The sequence below is a fragment of the Peromyscus leucopus genome, chromosome 1, assembly GCF_004664715.2.
Source record: "Peromyscus leucopus breed LL Stock chromosome 1, UCI_PerLeu_2.1, whole genome shotgun sequence".
Classification (NCBI taxonomy): domain Eukaryota; kingdom Metazoa; phylum Chordata; class Mammalia; order Rodentia; family Cricetidae; genus Peromyscus; species Peromyscus leucopus.
Genome location: NC_051063.1, coordinates 86,297,086 through 86,323,449, shown reverse-complemented (window position 1 = coordinate 86,323,449; position 26,364 = coordinate 86,297,086). Strand labels below are relative to the sequence as shown.

The 26,364-nt window shown below is 47.5% G+C and overlaps 1 protein-coding gene across 1 annotated transcript in view; it reads right to left on the bottom strand.

The window, feature by feature from the left end:
• Syt17 (synaptotagmin 17) overlaps positions 1 to 26,364 on the bottom strand; it is a 72,056-nt gene that overhangs the window by 11,133 nt on the left and 34,559 nt on the right. The window contains 3 exon segments of the mRNA XM_028867785.2: positions 19,656 to 19,730; positions 19,733 to 19,810; positions 21,624 to 21,744. Of these exon segments, the coding sequence (XP_028723618.1) occupies positions 19,656 to 19,730; positions 19,733 to 19,810; positions 21,624 to 21,744 (274 nt within the window).

The following is a 26,364-nucleotide window of genomic DNA, read 5'->3' as shown; positions in this document are numbered from 1 at the left end:
CTGGAGGGGAGAGCAGGTACCTGGGAGAATGTGGAGGTGTTCCTTTAGGCTAGAGTGCACACGCTGTTTCTGTGAACAATTAGATTGTGAAGATTTTAGGCTTTGAGGGCCACCCGAGGTTTCTGCTGAAATGATTCAACCATGCTGTTGAAGGGGAAAGAGGCTGTAGACAATTGGCCACAAATGGGACATAGCCGGGCGTCAATAAAACTTTACTTGTAAAACAAGGAGTGGGCCAGATTTAGACTATGGGCTGCAGTTTGCTCTCTAAGTGTGGGCCCCAAACCACAGCATCTGAAATATCCTTCAAAAACTAGAAACTTGGTTTCCAGTGGTGCTCCTGGGAGGTGGTGGACCCTTTAAGAGGCAGGTCCTCACAGGAAGAGAAGTAGGTCATTGGGGTGTAACCCCCTCTTTTGAGATGTGTGTGTGTGGGTCTTGATACATATGCAGCTCAAGCTGACCTTGAACACACAATCCTTTTGCTTCAAGCTAATTGCTGGGATTACTGATGTGCAGGAGGCTGGACGGGAGGACTACACTGGAGATGCCAGCAAGATGGCTCAGCTGGCAAGGTACTTACTGCTGTACCAGTCTGAGCACTTAGTAGATCCCTGGACCCACAGTGGAACGAGAGGATTGGCTTAGTCAGGTTTCTACTGCTGTGAAGAGACCATGACTATGGCAACTCTTATAAAGAAAACATTTAATTGGGGTGACGGCTTATAGTTTCAGAGGTTCAGCCCATTATCATCATGGCAGGGATCATGGCAGCTGGGAGTATGGTGGCATGCAGGCAGACATGGTGCTGGAGAATTCTACATCTTGATCCAAAGGCGATAGGAAATAAACTGACTCACTGGGCATGGCTTGAGCATAGGAGACTTCAAAGCCAGCTTCCACAGTGACACACTTCCTCCAACAAGACCACACCTACTCCTACAAGGCTGCACCTCCCAATAGTGCCACTCCCCCTGGGGGGCATTTTCCTTCAAATCACCACAGGACTGCTTCCCACAGATCATCCTGGCACAAGTTTGTGCACCCACCACCACCACTACCGCCGCCGCCGCCACTGCCGCCATCACCACCACCACCACCACCACCACCACCACCACCACCACCACCATCACAACAATCACAACCATCACCATCATCACATCATCATGGTCATTATTATCAAAAAAAAAAACCCCTGTTGCCTCTCATCTCCTTCTGCTGCTCCACCCCAACTCAGTTCCACCAGTCCTGCCCCAATGTACTGTCTGTCTCACCACAGACCTAAAAGCAGCCAGGCCAACTGACCACTGACTGACACCCCAGAGGCTGGTAGCCCAATGCCAATCTTTCCTTCTTTAAAGTGCTGTATCTCAGGTACTCTGCCCCAGGGATGTGATGAGATAACTCCCAGGTATTCTGTCCCAGGGATGTGATGTGAGGATACAGGTTCCCGGCATCTGTATGCTTTCTTTGTTTTTTGAGACAAGGTGTGTGTGTCTCATTATGTGGCTCAGGCTGCCCTGGAATCAGTCAGTTTCTTGTTTCCACCTCTAAATTCTAGGATTATAGGTGTACCCAGTTGGGCATCTGTACTCTCAAAATCTTTCTCAGGTGATGCATGGACAGCCAGGTTCCACAGCCACTCTGGCTTAAGAACCCTCGCACCATTAAGTTGGGGATTAGAATTCCCATAAAAATACCCAAAGAAATCGGATCCTTATTTTTGGAGTGGTGCCTCAGTCTTCCTTTTCTATAAGCTTCATTTTCCTATGACTCACGCTGTTACATACCTCTCACTTCAAAGGATGAAAACCTCCATCACAGCCCTTTTCTTTTAAGGTGGTATAGACTCTTGAGATGTGATTTTTAAGGTAGAAGTAAAGGTTACACTCTTAAAATTCCTCTGATGGACCCACAAGATGGCTCAGTGAGTAAAGGCACTTGCTGCTGAGCTTGACGAACTGAGTTTGATCCTCAAGAATCATACTGCAGAAAGAACCAGTTCCTGCAAGATGTGCTCTGATCTCCACACGTGCTAACACACACACACACACACACACACACACACACACACACAGAGAGAGAGAGAGCGAGAGAGAGAGAGAGAGAGAGAGAGAGAGTAAACAAATGTAATAACATTATCTTAATGTCTTTGAGACCTCTGCACCATTCCCTCATGCTTTCATTCCTCTGTGTGGAGACTCCTTTTCAGACATGGGTGTGGCTCATTCGATCACAGAGGAGGCAGTTTAAACACTGTCCTGTTTCACCTCTGTAATTGCTCCTTATTTCCAGCCTTCATGGGTCACTGTGGCATTTGTCATGGATCTTGTGGGGAACAAGGTGTTGGTGACTAAGAGGCTGGGTGGGGTCTCACTGTGCTCTGGGGATAAAGCTGGGGTTGAACTAGATATCTGATGTATTACCCACTTTATCACAATGCCGGGCTCCTAAGAGAAACTTATGAGTGAGAAAAACACACACTTAGAAGGATGCCTGAGGTACATGAAATGGAAAAGACAAGTTCCAGTCAAGGGTATACATTCTGGACACTAGCAAAAGTCATGGAGAGGGCATTCACTCACACACACACACACACACACACACACACACACTCTCTCTCTCTCTCTCACACAAGCACATTCCTACAGAAAAGTGACAATAAACTGTTCAAAATGACTAATTCATGTAAGTGAAATTCAAGACTTTTACTTTCTAATCTAGATTACCCTTTTTATGGTTGTCATATATGTGTGCAACATAGTTTTTCTTTTTAATAATATAAATTTTATTTTATGTAAATATTACTATTATATTAGGCCGGGTGGTGGTGGCGCACGCCTTTAATCCCAGCACTCAGGAGGCAGAGGTAGGCGGATCTCTGTGAGTTGGAGGCCAGCCTGGGCTACCAAGTGAGTTCCAGGAAAGGCGCAAAGCTACACAGAGAAACCCTGTCTCGAAAAACCAAAAAACAAAAAACAAGACAAAACAAAACAAAAAAAACAAAAAAATTACTATTATATATGATAATTAGTATAATTACAGAGTTTACAGAGTTGTATAGTAATACATACATAGAGAATATAAATTATAGAAATAAATATGTATATATGTGCTCGTGTACATGTGCACGTATGTGTGTGCATGCATGTGGTTGAGTGTGTGGGTGCAGGTGTGCATGTGTGTAGAGGTCAGAGGTCAACCTCAGGTGTTATTCCTCAGCTCATCTTATATTTTGAGACAGGGTCTTTCATTGGCCTCAGCTTGCCAAGTGAGCCCCAGAGATTCATCTGTCTTCACCTCCCCATACGGCAAGCACTCCGCATGGCGAACACTCTACTACCTGATCTCTCTCCAGCCCTGGGTTCGTCTCTTTATGATATTGTGGCCCCTTTGTGTCCCCATGCACAGGTGTCATGCACCCATGAGCCACAGGTGGTGAAGGAGTAGAGAGAAGACTGGTGAAACCTCCGCTCACTCCCCAAGAGGCTTCCCACCCTCCTCCTTTGTTGGGCCCACAGTCCCCCTGCCTAGGCCATGGCAGCTGGGCTGCAGGATTTGTTTGTGGAGGAAGACATTTCTGTTTGCACACATTTTTTGTAGGGGGAGACGGGAAGGCTGGGAAAACCGACTGAAATGCACAAAGAGGAGCTGGCATTACCTGATTCCCCTGCTTCCCTGAGAGTCCTTCACACTTGGCAGGTAAGGAAAAAAATGCCCCAGAGTAGCCGAGCCCCAGACAGGGCAGGCAGAAGCTTCTGAGCTCTGCCCTCCTTGTGCCGATCTACCCTTCTGGACAGACGCCACACCCCAGTTCTGGCTCAGATGTCTCCATGTCAGCAGCATTGCCACTGGTGCTGGAACTGCCCGTTACCCACACTGCCGTACACTGCTGGGTGCTGAGCAGTGTCTCAGCCTTTACCATACACTAGATGCCTGTAGCATCCCCTGGGCTGTGACAACCAAGAATGGCCCCAGACATTGCCAGACATCTGCTGGAAGGTTAAGTCAGCGAACCACAGGTCTAAATTGACAGCGGCTCAGGGCATCCCGGGTTACTACTAGGCATTTAGTGATGGGACCCCCAAAATGGACTCTGGCCCTGATCTTGGAGGCAAACAGCACTCAGGAAGGCCAGAGAGGAAACAGAACAAACTATGTGAGACACAGAATAGCTTTGCTGTTTGCTGACTGCAGAGAAGGCTGTGTGATCCTCAAAGCCTGATGGCCATTCTCACTGGCCTGCACAGCTGGGCAACATTTCCCAGCTTCTCCTGCAGTGATATGCATTCCTTCCAGTCCTGGCATAAAATCTCCCCATGAAACAATCAATGCCTGTCCCTCTTCAGCTCTCTGTCCCTGTCTCTTGTCCTTGTTGCACAAAGTGGTTGGAAATGAAAGCCAGAAAAGCTTGAGAGCACAGCAGAGCCTGGGTCATACCTCAGCATAGAAGCCACACATGGAAGGAGCCTCGGGACCATTGTGCAGAGAAGTAGCAAGCTTCTGTTGCCGCAAAGCACAGAGCCTCGCCTGGAGGCTGACCTATCGCATCAGCCAGCCTCCCCTTAACTATACACAACCTCTAGTCTTTCAGCAAGTCATCTGAACTTCCTGGGCATCTCCCCAGCCCTGCAAAATGGACTGATAACGGCACAGAGTGTGCACCCCTCATTCGATCACCGTTACCTCACACTTCTTGAATGTAGACACGATGCTACAAGTAGAGATGTCACACCATGAAATCTTGATTTGTAAATTCCCTTTAGGTTATATGTATCAGGTGGAGATGAAAGATAAATGAACTTCATGTTTAGACTTGGGTCTCATTATGAATATGCAAACAATCAAAAAAATTTAAAAATCCGAAACACTTTTGGTCTCATGCATTTTGCACAAAGTGGCATGTACTTCATTTGATCATTGCGAAGATCACTGAGATGGTGTTACAGAGTGTCGGGACACTGCCAGGCAGACACTACGCACTTTATAAAAGTTGGCTATTAACACTGTGGGACCATCAAGTCCCTGCTCTCAGTTAAGAGTCCCCTGACTTCTGTTTTACTTTCTTGTCCAGCTTTGCTGAATAACTTGGAAAAGTTCTCAGACTCCCCAGGGACTCACTTGGATTTTAGGGACACTTTTGTTCCTTTGTAGTCCTGGGGATTGAACTCAGGGCCTGGTGCATGCTAGACTAGCAATCTGCCACTTAGCTGCACTCCTAGCCCTTTGTTTTTCTTTCTTTCTTATTTTGAAACAGGGTTTCATTAAGTTGCTCAGGCTGGCTGTGAATTCACTCTGTGACCCAGGCAGGCCTTGAAGTTTCCATCTTCCTCCTGAGTGGCTGGGATTGCAAGGCTGAGCCACTAAGTCCCGCTGGGGATACCTCATGTGACAAGGGGCAGGGGTGCTCTCATTTGAGCACCGGGTTGTCCAGGCACAGGACAGGTGTCCTGCCTCACCTCACTCAGAGTTCACCAAGAGGTCAAGAGTGGCCTTAAACAAAAGTGGGAGGGGACTTCACCCATGAATCACCTACAGATTCCTGTAGACTCCAGTGCATTAAACAGGATGAGGTCCATCCCACAGCAGACACAAGATAGGTACTTCGGCTGCCAGGCCAGTGGACAAGGCACAAGCATGTAGGCCTATTAAGTACTCAGGATTCCAAAGGACTTGCCACAAAGCCTCAAAGTCCCTCCTGTGGCCAGTATGGGACACCTGTTGATGAAGCTGGAAGGGAAGCCTGTTCCTTTGCTTCTCATTCATCTATTTGTGGGCGTGTGCACACACGAGTGTGTATACATGTGAACATGAGTGGTTGACATAAGATGTCTTGCTCAATCACCCTCCACCTTACTTTTTGAGGCTGGGCTGTTCACTGAACCTGGAGCTCACTGACTGACTACCCTGGCTGGCCAACGAGCCCCAGGGATCCTGTCTCCATCTCCCCAGTGTGGAGATTCCTGGTGTGTGCTGCCACACTCCACTTTATGTGGTTCAAAGGATCAGAACTCGGGTCTTCCAGTTACTCACTGAGCCATCTCCCCAGCCCTGCCTGTCCTTCACTCCAGAGTGTGTTCCGGGTAAATGATGCCTCTGCCCAAGCCTCTCCAAGAGTGACTCCCACAGAAGCAGCCACGCCTTGCTCTGATGCTGGGGGCTGAGGAAGCAGAGACCCAGAGAAGAAGTTTTCATGTCGACTTACAAACTGGAAGAGCGAGAAAGTGACACCCACGGAGCATCTGCTCTGTGCACAGTCCTTGCACGCACACCGTCTTACCCAGTCCTTCACAGAGCCGTGAGCCACATCTGTTCCCCAGTGCTTGTAGCCCCAGGTACACAGTAGGTGTTGGATGAATACTCTCATCTGGCTCCTTACCATAGCCCCAACATTGCATAATCCACTTCCTTCATTACTTCTGATCTGGATACTCTGGCCTTCTCTCTCTCTTTTAAGAACAAAACAAGCTCCTTTCTGACCCAGGGCCATTGGACTTGTCATTTTCTCTGTCTAGAATGTTCCTTTTTTGCATAGATGGTTCTTTCTCAGCATCGATTACTCAAGGGTTTCCCTTGGGGCAGTATCTGGTAAGTGATGTATCCATCACTATTACTACAGTCACTTCTTTGTTGATTTGAGGGAGGGGTATGGCAGTCAGGGAATAACTCTAGGGAGTTGGTTCTCTTCTGTTAGCATGTAGATCCTGAGAATCACCCTCGGGTCACCAGGCTTGGCAGCGAGCACCTTTACCCACTGAGTCATCTCACTGGCCCTGGAGATGGATTTTACTTGTATCCTGATGGTGAAAAATGGGGACCAAAAAGAAGAGAAGGTTTTGCTCTCAGTGGCACCGTGGCTAAGCTGTGGGACTTGAGCTTCCTGATTCCCAAACCTAGGGTTGTTTAGACAGTAAAAGGCTTCCTGGAAATACCAGACAGGGACACTGGCCTGTGCCCTGCATGCTGCGCCTTTCCCTCTGACAGCAGCTCTAGGTGGATGCAGCCACAAGAGGTGTGTGTGCGCGTGTGTGTGTGTGTGTGTGTGTGTGTGTGTGTGTGTGTATGTGTGTGTTTGTTTTGTTTTGTTTTTGTTTTTGTTGTTGTTATTGTTGTTGCTTAATTTCCAGCACAGGCCTACCCCACGGGCTGGCCCTGGCTGCTGAACTTGAGGTGGCTTTGTGCAGCATTTGAGACAGACTTGGGTAAAGGCCTGGCTTCTGTGGGCCTTCCTCTCTCAATCTGTCTAGCTCAGGTGCTGCAGGACAGGCATGCTTGATGAACCCTGGGCTCCCCTGCACTCCCACATCCCCCACAGTGCTCTCAATCCCCCACAGTGCTCTCACATCCCCCACAGTGCTCTCAATCCCCCACAGTGCTCTCAATCCCCCACAGTGCTCTCACATCCCCCACAGTGCTCCACATCCCCCACTGTGCTCCCACATCCCCTACAGTGCTCCCACATCCCCCACTGTGCTCTGAATCCCCCACAGTGCTCCCACATCCCCCACTGCGCTCCCACATCCCCCACTGTGCTCCCACATCCTCCACTGTGCTCCCACATCCTCCACTGTGCTCCCACATCCCCCACAGTGCTCCCACATCCCCCACTGTGCTCCCACATCCCCCACTGTGCTCTCAATCCCTCACGGTGCTCCCACATCCCCACGGTGCTCCCACATCCCCCACTGCGCTCCCACATCCCCCACTGTGCTCCCACATCCTCCACTGTGCTCCCACATCCCCCACTGTGCTCCCACATCCCCCACTGTGCTCCCACATCCCCACTGTGCTCCCACATCCCCCACTGTGCTCCCACATCCCCCACTGTGCTCCCACATCCCCCACAGTGCTCCACATCCCCCACAGTGCTCCCACATCCCCACGGTGCTCCCACATCCCCCACAGTGCTCCCACATCCCCCACTGTGCTCCACATCCCCACTGTGCTCCCACATCCCCCACAGTGCTCTGAATCCCCCACAGTGCTCCCACATCCTCCACTGTGCTCCCACATCCCCCACAGTGCTCCCACATCCTCCACTGTGCTCTCATCTCCCACATCCCCACAGTGCTCCCACATCCCCACATCCCACTGTGCTCTCAATCCCCCACAGTGCTCCCACATCCTCCACTGTGCTCCCACATCCTCCACTGTGCTCTCAATCCCCACAGTGCTCCCACATCCCCCACAGTGCTCCCACATCCCCCACTGTGCTCTCAATCCCCCACAGTGCTCCCACATCCCCCACAGTGCTCCCACATCCCCACAGTGCTCCCACATCCTCCACTGTGCTCCCACATCCCCCACTGTGCTCCCACATCCCCCACAGTGCTCCCACATCCCCACTGTGCTCCCACATCCTCCACTGTGCTCCCACATCCCCCACAGTGCTCTCAATCTCCCACAGTGCTCCCACATCCCCCACTGTGCTCCCACATCCTCCACTGTGCTCCTACATCCCCCACTGTGCTCTCAATCCCCCACAGTGCTCCCACATCCCCCACAGTGCTCTCAATCCCCACAGTGCTCCCACATCCTCCACTGTGCTCCCACATCCCCCACTGTGCTCCCACATCCCCCACTGTGCTCCCACATCCCCCACAGTGCTCTCAATCCCCCACAGTGCTCCCACATCCCCCACAGTGCTCTCACATCCCCCACTGTGCTCCCACATCCTCCACTGCGCTCCCACATCCCCCACAGTGCTCTCAATCTCCCACAGTGCTCCCACATCCTCCACTGTGCTCCCACATCCCCCACTGTGCTCCCACATCCCCCACTGTGCTCCCACATCCCCCACAGTGCTCCCACATCCCCCACTATGCTCCCACATCCCCATTGTGCTCCACATCCCCCACAGTGCTCTGAATCCCCCACAGTGCTCCCACATCCCCCACAGTGCTCCCACATCCCCCACTGTGCTCCCACATCCCCCACTGTGCTCCCACATCCCCCACTGTGCTCCCACATCCCCCACAGTGCTCCCACATCCCCCACTGTGCTCCCACATCCCCCACAGTGCTCTCACATCCCCCACAGTGCTCCCACACCCCACACCCCTGGTAGTGCATTAGGTGCTTTGCTCATTGCTGAGATGAATTTCCTGAACGAAGCCACTTAAGGGAGGAAGGACTTAATCTGGCTGTGTTTGAAGGATGGAGCCCATCAGCAGAAAAGGCGTGGCGGTTCTCAGTCACACCTGACCCCAGCTCACTAACTTTCCCATCTTGCCATGGGGTCATCGGGTGAGCATTTTATTTCATGTCCACTTCTCTGGTTCTAAAGTCTCTACACTTCTATTTCTCTGCCGGTTGCTGACACATTTGTTCTTATCTTCTTCTTGAGAGGGCTCACCCTTATTTCTAATACAGTTCCTCATGTTGTGGTGACCCCCAACCATAAAACTATTTTCATTGCTACTTCATGGCTGTAATTTTGCTACCGTTATAAATTATAATGTAAAGATCTGATATGCAACCCCAAAGGGGTCGTGACCCACAGGTTGAGAAACACTATTTTAGAGCATGGCAGTCACAGCTGCTCTGAAGTCCTGGGAGAACCCCAACATCTAGGCAGTGTTATGGCTGCGTCATCAATTATGTTTCCCTAGGAGTCTGTCAGGTTTTCTTGGTTCTTTATAAAGGAAGTCATTTTGGATTGTTACAACATATATTTGAATACTATAAGACCCTGGGTCTTGTTTAGTCCCTATTAATATGTTGATGTTTAAACAACTAAAGTAATTAGTTTCAGATCACAAGTTCTACCTGGTCTTCTGTTTGACATGGTTCCACCATCAGTTCAATTTTCAGTGCCTGTGCTGTGGTCTGCCCTGGGTACGTCCCCCAGTGATCAATGGAGGAGTTGTGACAATCCACCCTGTGCAGTTCAGCTTGCAAAGCCTCCGTTGTACCATCTGAAGGTCATATCCACTCCCACTGAACTTGGGGTCCACACACAGGTTGATGGGGACCCTTATCCAGCTCTTCCCTTTGCGAGTTTCCCTAGTCTCTGGTTGCCAGGGTGACTTTCACGATCCTCTGGCTGGACTGAGGGCATTAAGCTGCTCACTCAGCTGCTTGCTGCTCATGAGCAGATCTGGGGCCGGAGCCCGGTGCAGATGCCTGCTCTTTCCCTCTGACCCGTTCACACACTGCCAACTCAGCATGCTGTGGGAGGCCACACTGGTCTGGTTCCGCAGCTGGGCTGGCATAGATATGTCAGTTTCTGGACATGGTACCAGCTGGTAACTTGGGGGTAATGGTGACTAGGTAAGGAAGGTGCTGGGACAACAAGTACAGCCAACTGGGCTGAGCCACGAACCTTCAAAGTGCCAGCACATCAGCTCCCCACACACTGAGGTGAATAAAGCAGCAGATAGGGTTTTTCAAGTGGCTGTCTGAGCTGGACAGGTCCACATGCTGCTTCGCCTTTAATTCTTTTTTCCATTTTTTCCCTCTGAGACAGGGTTTCTCTCTGTAGCCTTGGCTGTCCTGGAACTCTCTCTGTAGACCAGGCTGGCCTTGAATTTAAGAGATCCGCCTGCCTCTGCCTCCTGAGTTCTGGGATTACAGGTATATGGTGCCACCGCCCTACACCTTAAATTCTATAACAGGAATAATGGGCTACATTTTACATGTGAAGAAGCTGGGCTCAGAGAGGTAGAATCACTTGCTTAAGGTCACAGCTGACTAATGGTGGGCTCAAGATTCATCCCAAGTCCTTATAATTCCAGGGTCCGATCCTTCTATGGTAGGACTATCTAACATAAGCACCACCATTACTGCCACCAGCCACAGCAGCAGCATCACTACAGCATCAGCATCAACACCAGCAGCAGCAGCAACAACAACAACAGCATCAATACCTGCACCACCATCAGCATCATGATTAGTAAGTACAGGAGCAGCAGCAGCAGCAGCAGCAGCAGCAGCAGCAACAACAACAACAACAGCATCAATACCAGCACCACCACCACCATAATGATTAGTAAGTACAGCAACAGCAGCAGCAACAGCAACAGTATCAATACCAGCACCACCACCATTATCATGACTTGCGAAGCAGCATCACCATCACCACCAGCCTTAGCATCGTCAGCACAACACTATTGCATCTGGTAAATCTTAAGTATCAATCAACCATGTGCAGGCATACTCAAGGCTTATGCTATAAAGTGTTGAATTAGAAACTCATAATAGAGGAGAAACTGAGGCACAGAAGAGAGTAGCATTTGCCTGGTGTTATGGCTAGGTGGCAAAGGTGAAATGTGAACCAAACCACTCCACAGTCTGCACAGCCTAGAGCTCTCTCTCCAGGACTCAGCTGGGGTTTGTGCTCATGAAACCCAGCTGAATGAGGCGAGGTGGAAGCTGCAGGGAAGTACGGCAGGTGGACTGGGAGAGGGCCAAAACTTTGGGGAGACATCTGTGCCCCAGAATAAACTCATAATACAACTCCATCTTAGAACAGCCATGTCCTTCTCAACTAGCTTCCTCCTCTCTCCTTCAATGGATGTGTTCAGCTTTTCCGTACCTGCTCCCGAAACCTGGTGTGTGTGTGTGTGTGTGTGTGTGTGTGTGTGTGTGTGTGTGTGTGTGTGTGTGTTGAGTTGTGGTGTGGAGGCCAGAGTCAATGTCAGATGTTTTCTTCTATCACACTTCATTGTATTTATTTAAAGACAGGATCTCACTTAATACCCCTCACTGGCATTGAATTCATAGAGATCTGCCTGCCTCTGTCTCCCCCAGTGTTGAGACTAAAGGCCTGTGCCACCATCCTCTGCCTGGTCTTCTACCTTATTTTTTGAGACAGCTTCTTTCACTGAACCTGGAGTTCAGTGATTGGTTGGACTGGTTAGCCATTGACATCCCAGTACCCTCCAGTCTCTACCTTCCAATGCTGGGATTATAGCCATGCCTGGCTTTTCTTTCTTTTTTCTCTTCTCTTCTTTTCTTTTCTCTTCTTTTCTTTTCTCTTCTTTTCTTTCCTTTTCTCTTCTTTTCTTTTCTTTTCTTCCCTTCTTCTTCTTCTTCTTCTTCTTCTTCTTCTTCTTCTTCTTCTTCTTCTTCTTCTTCTTCTTCTTCTTCTTTTGGTTTCGTTTTTCGAGACAGGATTTCTCTGTGTAGGTTTGTGCCTTTCCTGGAACTCACTCTGTAGCCCAGGCTGCCCTCAAACTCACAGAGATCCACCTGGCTCTGCCTCCTGTGTGCTGGGATTAAAGGCGTGCGCCACCACTGCCAGGCTGCCTGACTTTCCACACCGAACACTTTTTATGCATGCCACCTTGTACCCAGCAGACCCCTCGGTCTTTCCAGGGTGGATGTTGGAGGCACCACCCTCCATCCTTTGATCTGTACCCATTGCCTCTCCACCCACTTCATTGCTGCAGCAGATTCACTCAATTAACCAAGTCTGTGCTCCAGCTGCAGAAAGACGGGCAGTTACGAAACACAGACCAGGTGTCTCAGAACTCTCTCTCCCAGTGGGACCTGGGAGAATTCCAAACAGACAGTGGGGAGGGAGGGAGCAGATGGACTCTGGGCAAAGTCTGGCTGACATCATTTGTGCAAGAGAGCCACCTCAAAGCTTTGAGAGATAGATGTCATGGCAGGTTTGATAACTGCGAGCTGACCTCTGGACATCAGCCTTTTAAACAGTCCTTGTCAGGCTCGGTGTTGTGGTACCTGCTTGTAACCATGGCACTCTGGAGGCAGATGCAGGGGCAGGGGCAGAGGCAGGAGGTGGTAAGTTTGAAGCCAGCTTGGGCCAGACAGAGAGCCTGTCCCCAAACCCAAAACAAGTCTACACTTTAGTTTGCTTTCTGTTGCTGGGGGCATTTATTAAGAATAGAGGTTTAGCTGGGTGATGGTGGTGCACACCTTTAATCCCAGCACTCGGGAAGCAGAGCCAGGTAGATCTCTGTGAGCTTGAGGCCAGCCTGGTCTACAGAGCGAGATCCAGGACAGGCACCAAAACTGCACAGAGAAACCCTGTCTTGAAAAACAAAAACAAACACAAACAAACAAAGAATAGAGATTCATTTGGCTCACAAGACTGGAAGCTAGAGACTATGTAGTCCCAGCTGGTTTTGAACCCATAATCTTCCTATTTCCATCTCCTATGCACCAGTATCACAGGCATGTGCCATCATTCTTGGCTAGAATCTGCATTGTCCCATGCATGTGAAAGTCAGCAGGCTGGCAGTAGAGGAGAAGGAGGAGCAGGGAGGGAGGGAAGGAGGGAGGGGTGGAGGGGGAGAGGGAGAGGGAGAGGGGAGGGGGAGAGGGAGAGGGAGAGAGAGAGAGAGAGAGAGAGAGAGAGAGAGAGAGAGAGAGAGAGAGAGAGAGAGAGAGGTGCCAGACATTCCTTGGCTTTCTTCAGAGCTGCCCAGCACAAGCTATCGCTGTCTGTGTCCTGAAGAGTTTCTGCAGCATGTACTCTGAGATCCAACAAGACAAGTGGGTAACAGGATGGGGTCTTCCATGTGGACCCCTGCAGGCCATCCATTGCCTAGCTAAAGGATGAAGGTGGCTTTTGTCAGGGACCTCCCGGGCTCTTTCACACCCTCTGATCCCTCCTCTGGTCCATGCTGCTCATCTCTTAACTCCTAGCTCATGTGCCGCCTCCTCTCACTCCCCAGTCTTGACCTAAGCTCCCCAAGAACATGGGCCCTGAATATCTGAGTTGATTTGAATGTGTAGCATCTAACACAGTCCCAGGTAGGACACTTAGGAGACACTGAGGAACAAGCAAATGACACAATCCTTTGTCCTAAGTTAAGGTTCCCCCAGCTTCATCTCCAAGAAGACAAGGTCTCCTCTAACTCTGAGAAGGAAGAGGAGAGAGAGTGATCTGGTCTTCTTTCAGAAGAGCTTCAAGGTGGAATCTGGCTGCAGAATAGTCATCTGTGAGTGCTTCAATTAGTGATGGCATTAGAGCACATCTAAGGAGTACCTTCGCTGAGCTAAGCATAGACATATGCTAACACATCTGGACTTTAAAACAACCCACTGAGTGAAATGCCAGCACCCCCATTTTACAGATGAGGAAATTGAGGCTGGGAAGGTTTTCTGGGAGCAAAGTGCCAACATGACAGAGCCCTAACTGCTGGGTTACATTCCCTCCAGGCAGTGGAGGAAGATGGCCCACTAGGGACCCACATCAGCATCCAATCACATACCTAAAGTGCTCACAGTCTATGTGGCTCCAGTTGCATTTCTTTCCTTTGTTAAAAAGTTGCAAGTCAAGCATGGAGGCTCCTAGTGGGAGGCAGAGGCAGGAAAATCACCACAAGTTGGGGGCCAGTCTGGTCTACACAGCAAGTTTCATATCCATCTGCGGCTACATAACAAGGCTCTTTTCTCAAAAAACAAACAGGGCTGAGGATGTTGGTCATTTGGTAGAGAGTCCAGTTAGCATGCACAAAGTCCTGGGCTTACACCCATGATCCCAGTCAGCCTCACCTACAGAGTTTGAGGCTAGTCTGCATGTCTGAGACTCTGTTTCAACAAAAAACAAGCAAACACCAAAGCAGCTCAATACACATAAAAGATACATTTTTAGTCTCCCTTTCTTTCTTTTTTTTTTTTTTTTTTTTTGTTTTTTTTGAGACAGGATTTCTCTGTGTAGCTTTGTGCCTTTCCTGGAACTCGCTTTGGAGACCAGGCTGGCCTTGAACTCACAGAGATCCGCCTGCCTCTGCCTCCGAAGTGCTGGGATTAAAGGCGTGGGCCACCACCCCTGGCTAAAAGATACATTTTTAAAACACTGTTTAACACACAATCCGTGACATGTACTGCCCTGATATGATAGGAGCCATAATTGCTGTTGGAGCCCATGGGTTTTGTTGTTGTTGGTTTGAGGCAGGGTTTCTTGGTGTAGTCCTGGCTGTACCAGAACTTACTTTATAGACCAGGCTGGCCTCCAACTCACAGAGATCTGCCTGCCTCTGCCTCCTGAGTTCTGGTATCAAAGGTGTACACCAACACGCCCTGCCTGAGTCCATGTTTGAACAGGTGTTTGTCAGGGTCAGGGTCTCACTACATAGTCCCAGCTGGCCTTGAACTCATGATGCTCCTGTCTCCATCTCCTGACTCCTGGGGTTACAGGAGTGTGACATCATGCCAACACTAGATAATAATAATAATAATAATAATAATAATAATAATCCCAAAGTGAAGCTCTCTACCATTAAAAACAGCTCCTATGTACCCTGCTCTTAAGCCCAGAGACCCCTATTCTCATAGATTTTTGACTGATCTATATGATGCTCATCCTTTTCTGGCTAGCTTATTCTACAGCACATGACTTCAAGCTTCATGATGTAGCAGGCATCCAAAGAGCTTCCTTTTTGAGTTTAATGGTCATTTCATGGTCTGGATAGGCCAGGTTCTCTTTGTCTTTCTGTTGTAGAATATTAGTTGAAAATGTTCATTTATGCTGTGGAACATTTGTTTAATGATGCAAAAATGTGTTGAGTTCCTTTATGTTGCATTTATTTAACTCTGTGAAGCTGTGTTTGCCTGTCTAAAACAACTGGTTGGTCTAGTAAACAGCTGAACGGCCAATAGTTAGGCAGGAGAGAAATAGGCGGAGCTGCCAGGCGGGGAGAATAAATGGAAGGAGAAAAAGAGAAGAGAAGAGTGAGAAAAGAAGGAGGAGAGGAGGATGCTAGGGACCACTCACCCAGCCAAACAACTAGACACAGAATAAGAAGGAAAGAAAAGATACACAGAAATAGGGAATGGTAAAAGCCTAGAGGCAAAAGGTAAATGGGATAATTTAAGAAAAGCTGGCTGGAAACATGCCAAGCTAAGGCCAGCTGGGCATTCATAAGTAAGAATAAGCCTCCATGTGATTATTTGGGAGCTGAGTGGTGGGCCTCCAAAAGAGTTAAGAGTAGAGACTGCATCCTTCACTGTCCATCACTGAGCACCTGGGTGGTTTCCCTTCTAGCTGTGTGGATGCTGCTGCTGAGGACACAGGGACACAGACACCTGGGTCTCTGCTTTCAGTTCCTGTAGATTCCCTGCCCCCTTTTTACACAGAGAAGTAGAATTGGTGGATGGCAATAGAGGTCTACTTCTAAGTTTTTGAATATTGAATTGAGTCCCTTCCTCCCTTTCCCTCTTCTTCCTGCTTCCCTTCCTCTGGCCTCCTCTTCTCTTAGCAGTTCCTTCCTCCCTTTTCCCTCAATTCCCTCCTCTTCCTTCTTCTCCACACTGTCCCTCCTCCCTCCTCCTCCCTCCCAATCACTTCTTTGGCCAATTCACATTCCCCTCCACACAGGACCTTGGTGGATTTTCCAGAAAGGTCCTAAACCATATGTTTCAAGGGTGGGAAAGCAATCTTCCCTTTTCCTTTTTTCTTTTTAAACCCAGCTGTTTTTTCACCTGACTGCCTGCAGGCAGAAGAATCCTCCCTCCCCCCCATCCCCATGAGAAGAAACTTCTCAGAATGCCCAGCCCCAGGCTAATTACAGGGTTCCCCAAGGAGTCTCAGCAAATGCTTAAATTGCAGATCAACCTGACTTTCCCTGAGAAGTGTTTGGAAACCTGGGGCTGGGCTGGAACTCGGATCCTTAGCCTGGAGGCAATGGCACTCTCCCCCAAACAGCAAATCTAGGAAGTCAGAGACCTGTGGAGCTGCATGAGAGGGTTGTGGCTTTGTCTAGATCCAAACCCACTCATCCACATTTCTGCTACTATACTAGCCAGAGCCCTGTGGGTAAAATGCCAACCAACCGTAGTTCCCATTCTTAGCTGTGACTCTGTACCCTAGCCAAGTACTAGAAATATCTAGAGGTACTTTATAATATCTTTATATATACAGTAGACCCCCTTCATCTGTAGGAAGACAATCTGAGAGGCCCAGTGGATGCCTCAAACATCTCACAGTATCAACTCTGTATTATACCTGTGATGGAGTTTAACTTATAAATACAGCAGAGTAAGAGATGAACAGCGGCCAATAATAAACTAGAATACTTACTACATCTATATACTGCCCTCCAGGTTCCGTGGATACAGTGGGATTTTAGTGGGAGTCTGTGTTTTTTTTGTTTCTCTGTGTAGCTTCGGAGCCTGTCCTGGATCTTGCTCTGTAGACCAGGCTGGCCTTGAACTCACAGAGATCCACCTGGCTCTGCCTCCCAAGTGCCGGGATTAAAGGCGTGTGCCACCGCCGACTGGTCATTCAGTGTTTTTGCACTTCATTTGACTGGCTGACTGAAACCCTGGCAGCAAAACTATGGTGAGGACTTGCTGTGGACACCCAGTCCCAGCACTCTGGTCCAGTCTCTGGGGATGAGGCATGGCCACTGGCTGCATTCATTCTCAAGCTCCCTGATGATGCTGTAAGTAACCTTGACATCATGGCATGGGGAGCCATGTCAACTTCCTCCAGAGTGAACATTTGCCACGGTGCTGGCCTTAAGGGGCACGAGCCTTGGTGCTTGTATGGTTAAGTACATCTTTTGTGTGTGTCAAGAGCACAGGTCTTGGACAGGCAAGCAAGCTCAGAGGGTCAAGTGCCAAGCCTGACAACTTCAGTTTGATCCTCAGGACTTACACAGTGGAAGGAGAGAACGGACTCAGTCAAGACACCATGATATCAAGTGCACAAACACATATACACACACAAATAAGTAAATGCAATTTAGAGAGACACAGAGAGACCTTTTCTGATAGAGCTTTGACAATGCTTCCCAACTGAAAACAATCACCTCAGAGGTGGGGCGCTCTCTCTCTCTCTCTCTCTCTCTCTCTCTCTCTCTCTCTCTCTCTCTCTCTCTCTCTCTCTCTGTACACACTTGCACTTTGAAATTTCTTTCTTACAGAATAACTATGTGAGATTTAAGGGTTTTGAAACCCTTTGCAAATAAGTGCAAACTTCTCCACACTTGCATTTCTTTTGTGAAGAACCAGACACCTTCACCGATAATTTCAGAACAGTAAGTAGTACAGTTATGGTTATAAAGAGGCCAAGTGACCCTGAGGACCCAGATGGGATCAACTGGGTTTCTGCTCTGTCCTTAGCACTTGGAAGCAATGTCTGGGCAGGGAGAAGATGTTTAATACATACTTGTTGAATTCATGAATATCTACAAAAGTGTCCTTTTCAAATTATTCTTTGAAAATTTCACCTCTCTCTCTCTCTCTCTCTCTCTCTCTCTCTCTCTCTCTCTGTGTGTGTGTGTGTGTGTGTGTGTGTGTGTGTACTGGTGCATGTGTATGTGAAACCCAGGGGAGGGTGATTATCATCTGCCTCCTTATTCCCTTGAGAATCTGATGGCCACTGTCAAGGAGCCCCCAGTACTGAGGTAAGAGGCCCATGCAGCCACGCGTGGTTTTTATATGAGTTCTGGGATTTGAACCTTGTGTTAGTACAGCAGGGACTCTAACCACTGAGTCATCTCTTCAGCATCTCATAAAGATTTTGGCCAGGGCAAGAGTTCATGAAAGACCTGGAGACAAGGACTTTAGACTACATCTAAACAGAGGAGAGTTTCCAGTTGTCCCAGAGCAGGACTCCTTGGGGGAGATGTCAGACCAGCCAGAACCACAGAGCACATCAGAGCTCTGCCAGAGTTGGTTTTTTGTTTTGTTTTTAAGACACGGTCTCATTTAGCCCAGGCAGTCTACGAACTTGCTATGTAGCTGAGGCTGACCTTGAACTTCTGATCCTCTGAGTGCTGGGATTACAGGTGGGCGCCACCACACCAGATTTGTATAGTGCTAGGCATTGAATCTGAGCCTCATATATGCTAGGCAAACACTCTAGCATGAGCTCTGACCCCAGCTCCATGTCCAGGCTCTTGAGTGACAGGAACTATGACACAATATGTGATGACTTATTTATGCTACTAAAATTCAGGGTGATTTGTTATGCAGTAACAGAAAACTACTAACCCCTAAAATCAAACACAATTGTATCCCAGAAAAGTAGATTAAATTTTACCAGAGTGGCACATGACACCTGTTCTTAAATATTATATTCTCCATGCCTTTTACAACTGTCCTTTCTGAGTAAGGTGACCTCACTTTATTTTAATTTTTTAATTTTTTTGAGACAGGGTTTCTCTGTGTAGCTCTGGTTGTCCTGGAACTCACTCTGTAGACCAGGCTGGCCTCAAACTCAGAGATCCACCTGACTCTGCTTCCAGAGTGTTGGGATTAAAAGTGTGGTCCACTATCGCCCAGCCTTCTACACTTATATTAAACCCAGCAACTTGAATCATCACCACCACTACCATCCCTGACACCAGGACCACCACCATCACTATCAAAGCTGACATAATATATATAAGATACTATTCAAGGGTCATAAATCATTTACTCAACACAGTAAACCTATATAACACAAGAGCTAATATTATCCGTAATTTATAGCTGAGGAAACTGAGGCCCAGGGTAGTTAAGTGGCAGTTTCAAGGAATCTAGCTTGAGTTAGATTCCTGGCAATTACATAACAACTGTGTTTATAGTCTATGGTGTTGTCCAAGTTTCTGGATAGGAAGTTAGTTCAAATCTAGGTAATTGAATATCAGACACCAAATTCTTAGGCGTTAACTCGCTCTACATGCCTTCAGTTTTTATGCAACAAGTTGAACATGCCTCACCAGAGCTTCCTCAGGGTCTAGGATGTTATCTTACCTGTGAATACTAGGCTGGAATTTTCCAGTTCTTCCTGGGGAACTTTGAAGCTGAAGGATTCATTGTAAAAGGGTCAATTGTGCCTCTCAAGAATGATGTCTTCTTGGTTTTCACAAGCTTGAGTCCATGTACCAGCTGGATTTTTACAAATGGGTCTGAGGATTGGATACAACATTGTAGAATACTGGAGATGAGGAAACATAATCTACCATCTCTCATCTCTTCAACTTTCCAGCCTTCCTCTCGCTCTCCCACTCTCCCACTCTTCCACCCACCCACCCACCTATCCATCCATCCATCCATCCATCCATCCATCCATCCATCCATCCATTCACTTTTTGCCCATCTCGACCAATTCTTCCATTCATCTACACAAGCACTCATTTACTCTTTTGTCCATCTATTTCCCATCTATCCATCAAGTCATTAATACACTCACCATTCACCATTCTTCTATCTACCCATCCATCTGTCCATGCATCCATCCTTCCACCCAAATTATCTATGTAACAGGGTAACCATCTACTCCCTCCCCATCTCTATATAGTCTGCAGTGCTGGGGATGGAGCCCAGGGCCTCCTGCACACCAGGCAAGGGTTCTACTACTGAGCTGTTTTCATTTTTCCTATCTATCTACCCACTGATTCACCTGCTCATCTAACCACTCATCCATTTACTAATCCAGGCATCAATCCACCCCTGCTTTCACTTAATCATTCTCCTATGTATCCGACTGTTCTGTTACCACATCTAGCTTCTTATCTGCTGATTTCCTTTCCTCTTCCTCCACACATCTAGCACTTATTGAACTCCTCCCCATGTTTTAGGCATCATGTTCATTTTATAAATGGGAAAACCGAAGATTTAAAGATAAGGGATGATTTGCTCAAGGTCTAGCTGGTGGAGGCAGAACCAGGTTGGAGGCAATCCAAAAGCAGAAAGCCATTACAGGCCAATGGGCTCACAGCTCATACACAGGAGAAGAGCAAAGGCAGAATTAGACTTGTCATGCTTTGGTCATTTTATAGTTAGAAAGGGATTTGTGCAGGTGATTGAATTTAAATATTTAAGCAGCCCATACTATCATTATACAATTTTTGAGACGAAGGAGTTGAGATATCCAGAGGTTAAGTAACTTCTCAGGGTCACATCTTTGCAAACAGCACAGACGTTTTGCGGCAGGCAATTTGGCTTCCCTCTGCTTCAGCATCCTGCCTCTCCATTATGGTGAGCTGGAATGCGCTAGCCACTGCAGTGTTCCTTCCTCCAGCCATCTTGAAGCCTCTACTTTACAGTGTGGCTTTTGAGAACTCAGGGTGCAGTCTAGATTCGGCTGCCACCTCATTGCAAACAACTTCCTTTGGCCATTGGATCTGGGGCGGGGGAGCAGCACTTCTACCACTGAGCTGAAGGGAGGGAGCCCAGCGATCACGGCTTCATTTACAATAGCATCCTAGGCTGTCACAGAAGAAGCTACATACAGATGGAATGGAATCTGGGATTTTTGTTAAATGTGTTTGAACCGGTTTCTGCTTGAAAGTAAATAGCGCTTTCAGAGCTGGGATTTATAAAGAATTATGGTACACAGGACATGAGCTGAAAAAAAAAAAAACCCTCAGTCTGGGCCCACCTTGTGAGCTATCGCCACCTAGAGTATAACATCTGCATTACAGGCATAGGATGTGGGAAAAGCAAGTTACTTCTCAGTGACGAATAAGTTCAAAGAGAAGATGGATTTCAGAAGTTATCGTACCTGGTCACAGGTGTGATAAGGTTCCCATGATGACCTGTTTCATCCTAAGACATAGCTAATCATTTATTTTTTTTCTTTTTGAACTAGTATTCTAGTTCTAGATGCTGTCCACCCTTATGTTACCTTATTAATAGCATCCAGGACACAAAAAACTGGGTCCCTCAAACAACAGAGAACCCCTTAGAGATGTAGAAGATACTAGGATTGTGCCATACCTGAACCCTGGCTCACATCAGTTTGCAGGAGCTGCTTGGCCCGAATGATGTCCACATTCAGTCTCCCAGCACTTGGGAGATAGTTTAGAGACAGAAGCAGCTCGCCCAGCTCCACTTCATTCTGCAGGAAAGAAAATCACCAGAAGGTTGCTTCATTAGTTTCTTCCCTTTGGTGTCCCCTGTACAGGAGGCTGACTCCCAAAACTCATAACCGAGTGGTTGACGGTGGGTCAATCAACAGTGGATGCTTCTTTCTTGTGCTTTTTCTTGTGCATGGGTATGTATGCATGTGTGCACATGTATGGGTTTGCATGGAAGTCAGAGGACAGATAAACCTGGGCATCATCCTTTCAACGCCATCCACCTCCTTTGAGACAGGATCTCTTATTGGTCTGGAGCTCATCAACTACGCTAGATTGGCTGTCTGAGCCTCCGGGATCCTCCTGTCTCTGCCTCCCCAATGTTGAGATTACAAGCATGTGCTGGCATGCCCAGCATTTTTATGAGGATTCTGAGGATTGAACTTGGATCATCAGGAATACAAGTGTTTTACCGACTAAGCCATGTTTGATTTCTTTTAGTTTCTGCATTCAATTATTTTCTTGTTTATCTCAGAAAGTGTTTTCTGCTCTTAGGAAGTTTAACAGCAGCAACAGAAGTGATGGCCAAGTGCTGTGCTAAGTGCTTTGGATGTAACACCCGATTGAGTCTTCATGACGAGTCCAAGAGGCAACACTACGTACTTCATTTAGTAGATGGTGAAAATGAGACTCAGTCCAAAGTCACACAACTGGAAAGAAGTAGTTTAGACAGAGAAATGATCGCAGACTCTTGAACCAGCAGAGTGCTACCTGGAAAAGGTACCACTCTTAACCCATAGCTAACTACAGAGCCCATTCCTTACCACGACCATGCTCAGCACACTCCTCCTACCAAAGAGCACCCCTTCCCTCTATGTTGGACTATTACACTTATGAAAAATCTACATAAGTACCCAGGATGGTTGACTCCATGCTGCCTAGAAAATGAGAGCCTCATTTTCATGTATCTATTTAAGAAATTGTAAAAAAAAAAAAAAAAAAAAAAAAAAAAGTCAGCTGCTTCAGAGTAGTGAATCATTCTCCATTACCCACTCCCCAACTGTATTAATTATAAACTTTTGACAAATTATGTTTTATCTATACTCACCTCTGTTTATAAAAAATTAGCTAAAGGTTTTAAACTAAGTCCCAAGTAGGATGTAATTTTATCTGTTTATCCCCACACAGGCATCTCTAGGTGATCAGGATATTAAAATAAGCATTCTTAGTACGGTTAACATCCAGGCATATGAGAAGTCAAAAAATGACCAAGGAACCTCAATATATGCCATCTCTCAGATTCAAGGATTACCTCATGGTCAATCTAAATTTCTACATCTTCATTCAACACCATATATGATTGTGAAGTGGCCCCTAGACATACACCATTTTATTAATAATATTTCAGAATGTATCTCTAAAGATGTTTCATCTATTCCCCTATCCATCCATCTACCTACTTATGTATGCATGCATGCATCCATCTTCCCACTCATCCATCTACTTATTCATGCATACATTCATGCATCCATCCTCCACCCATCCATCTACTTACTTATGCATACATGCATGCATGCATCCATCCTCCACCCATCCATCTACCTACTTATACATACATGCATATATCCATCCTCCCACTCATCCATCCACTTACTAATGCATACATGCATGCATGCATCCATTCACCACCCATCCATCTACTTACTTATGCATACATGCATGCATCCATCCTCCACCCATCCATCTACTTACTTATGCATACATGCATGTATCATGCTCATCATCCACTACAATGCATACATGCATCCATCCTCCCATCCATCCATTTACTCATGCATACATGCATGCATCCATTCACGTTCTCTACCCCTTTCAGCAAACTGATGGCAAGTGGCAATTCTAAAACAATGTTTATCACAAAAAGATTCCTATATGGTCTGGGCATGGTGGCACATGCCTTTAATCGCAGCACTTGAGAGGCACTTGGAAGGCAAATCTTGATGAATTTGAGGCAAGCTACTCTACAAGGAAGTTCTAGGCCAGCCAGGGCTACAGAGTGAAACCCTGTCTCAAACACAAAACAAGACCAGATTCCTATATGGATCAAGTTAACCTATAAACAAGAAACAACCTCACACTTAGCTACAGATTTCAAACTTGCAACCCATGGGCGTATTTTATTTGGCTCACGTCACATTCAGACAGACAGTTACTAATTATTATGTACTTTTAAAAGACCAATTATTTCATATTAAAAAATAGAATTTCTTGCTTTGCTTGATGAACAGGAAGGTCTGCTAGTGCTGGGCCCACGTTCCCACTTGGTGACCGACAAAGAGTCTCTGCTGGATAGCCTATAGTGGTGGCCCCTCTGTGTACCTACTTGTGGAAAACCAGTTCTGCAGAAGGGCCTGCTCACTTCACTCACCAAGAGCCCCCCTGCCCTGTTACTTTTTTCATCATATTTTATTTGTTTATTTAGTAATTTTGGGGGTACCCTTACCCACTGAGCCCTCTTGCCAGCACCAAACCCCTGCCGTCAATATCTGAGTTCTCAAATCTCAAGTCCTCCTCTTCCACCGTTCCCAGTCGCCTGGCCAGTCTTCAGCAAGGCTGATTTAGACAGAATGCTTCTTCCCTTGGAGGCACCCCTCATTAATATTCCACCACTGTCCTGGGTGAGGACTGAGCCCAAGCTCTGCCCCTCTACAGAATCTCACTGCTGTGCTCCTGACGCCGTCAGGGCGGTCCTGACGAAAGTCTGACTGCCTGTGCTTTAAAGTGTCATCTGGAAAGCATCAGCTGCACCAGCATGTGGACATGCTTTGGGCCCCCAGCACCCACATGAAATCTTGGTGGGGTGGCACATGGTTACTCCAGTGATGGGGGTTGGGAAAGCACAGAGACAGGAGACTCCCTGGAGCTCACTGGCAGACAGGTCACCTTAGCTGAACTGTTCTATGTTCAGTGAGAGCTCCTGTCTAAAAAATAAGGTTGAGAGTGAATGAGAAAATATTTGGCATATACCCACACAAAACATATACACATCCACACAAACACATATACATAAATACACAGAAAACATGTACACACACACCTACACAAATATGTACGCATACAAACATCTATATCCACAAACACGTCCACACTCTTCACACATGTACACACCCACACAAATGTACACACCCACAAATATATATACACAAACAGGTACGTACCCACATATGCACAAATATGTGTATATACAAACATGCATACCAACAAACATGTACACATCCACACACCTACACAAATGTACACACCCACAAACATGCATAACACACATACACACAAATATGTACACATACACACGTGTACCCATAAACATGTACACATACGTACACACCTAAAAAACATGTACACAATGCACACACACAAATACATGAAGACACATACACACAAACATGCACACAGCCATATACACACAAATATGTATACATACAAACATGGATACTCACAAACATGTGCATGCTCACACAAGTATGTACACACACACAAGCATGTACACACCTACAAACAAGTGCATACCCACACAAACATGCACACCCACAAATATGTGCATGTACACACACACACACAGAGTATCTCTGACGTAGTTCAGTAGTTCAGTGGTAGAGCATTTGCCTAGCAAGTGTAAGGGTTCCACCTCAGGACAGAAAAAAAAGTGTCATTGGGTATTTTTTCCTTAACACCATCCACTACCTGCTTGGTGAGACCTGCTCTTGTCATTATGTTCCCTGGTTACCTTTGTCTTTTCAGGTTTCTCCTGCCCTGGCTTGGAGGGTCAGATTTTCAAGGCAGGAAAGCTGAACTGGGTACCCTGGGACATAAGAAAAGCCCAGGGCCCTTGACATGGTTGCATGTGGCCTCCTGCTGGTCCTCAGGGACCTGGAGGGTGCAGCATCCTTAGCATCTGACCCCGCAGGTACATCTGTTTTCCCGTGAGTAAGCCTGGCTGAGACCCCACAGGAGCTCAGGCCAGGGGAAGCCATCCTGGTCTCCAGGAACTTTCCTCTTGCCAGGTTTATAATCCAAAACAACACCTCCCTCACTCCTTCTAAGATCTACAAGCTTCTCAACTCCTGATGCCTTCCTTCTGTGTGGAACTGGGGTTGGGAGGGATTAATGGCTCAGTCACTCAAGCTGCCTAAACATGAAAGAATAAACTTGGTGTGTTTAAAGAATAAAATGAAGGGTAAGATGGCTGGGGGCGGGGCATAGCCGGATTCTAGAGACATCCATGGGCCATGGCAAGCTGCTCAGTGGCTGTCCTCATGGGAGTCTGCCCAGCCTTGGACATTCTCAAAGGAAGCGGGAGGGGACAGGACACCATTGCCTGAACCTCGGTACCCAGGGACCTCTTGAGCCCTTCCTGACACCCTCAAGAGCAGAAAGGCCTGCTGTTTCCTTCATCTAAGCTGCCAAATTGACCCTCTGAGGCAGCTTCCTGGACTCATCCCCTTTCTTGCCTTAAATGGGCTTCTTGCTTGTGTGGGCTTCAGGCTTACTGTTCCCTCTTCTTCCCACGCCCACCCCACACCAGTTCCACAGCGTCCACTCCCAGCCTCCCGGGGAAACATGCGCATTGATCCAGCTGCTCTTCTGCTTGCTCATCAGGGAGT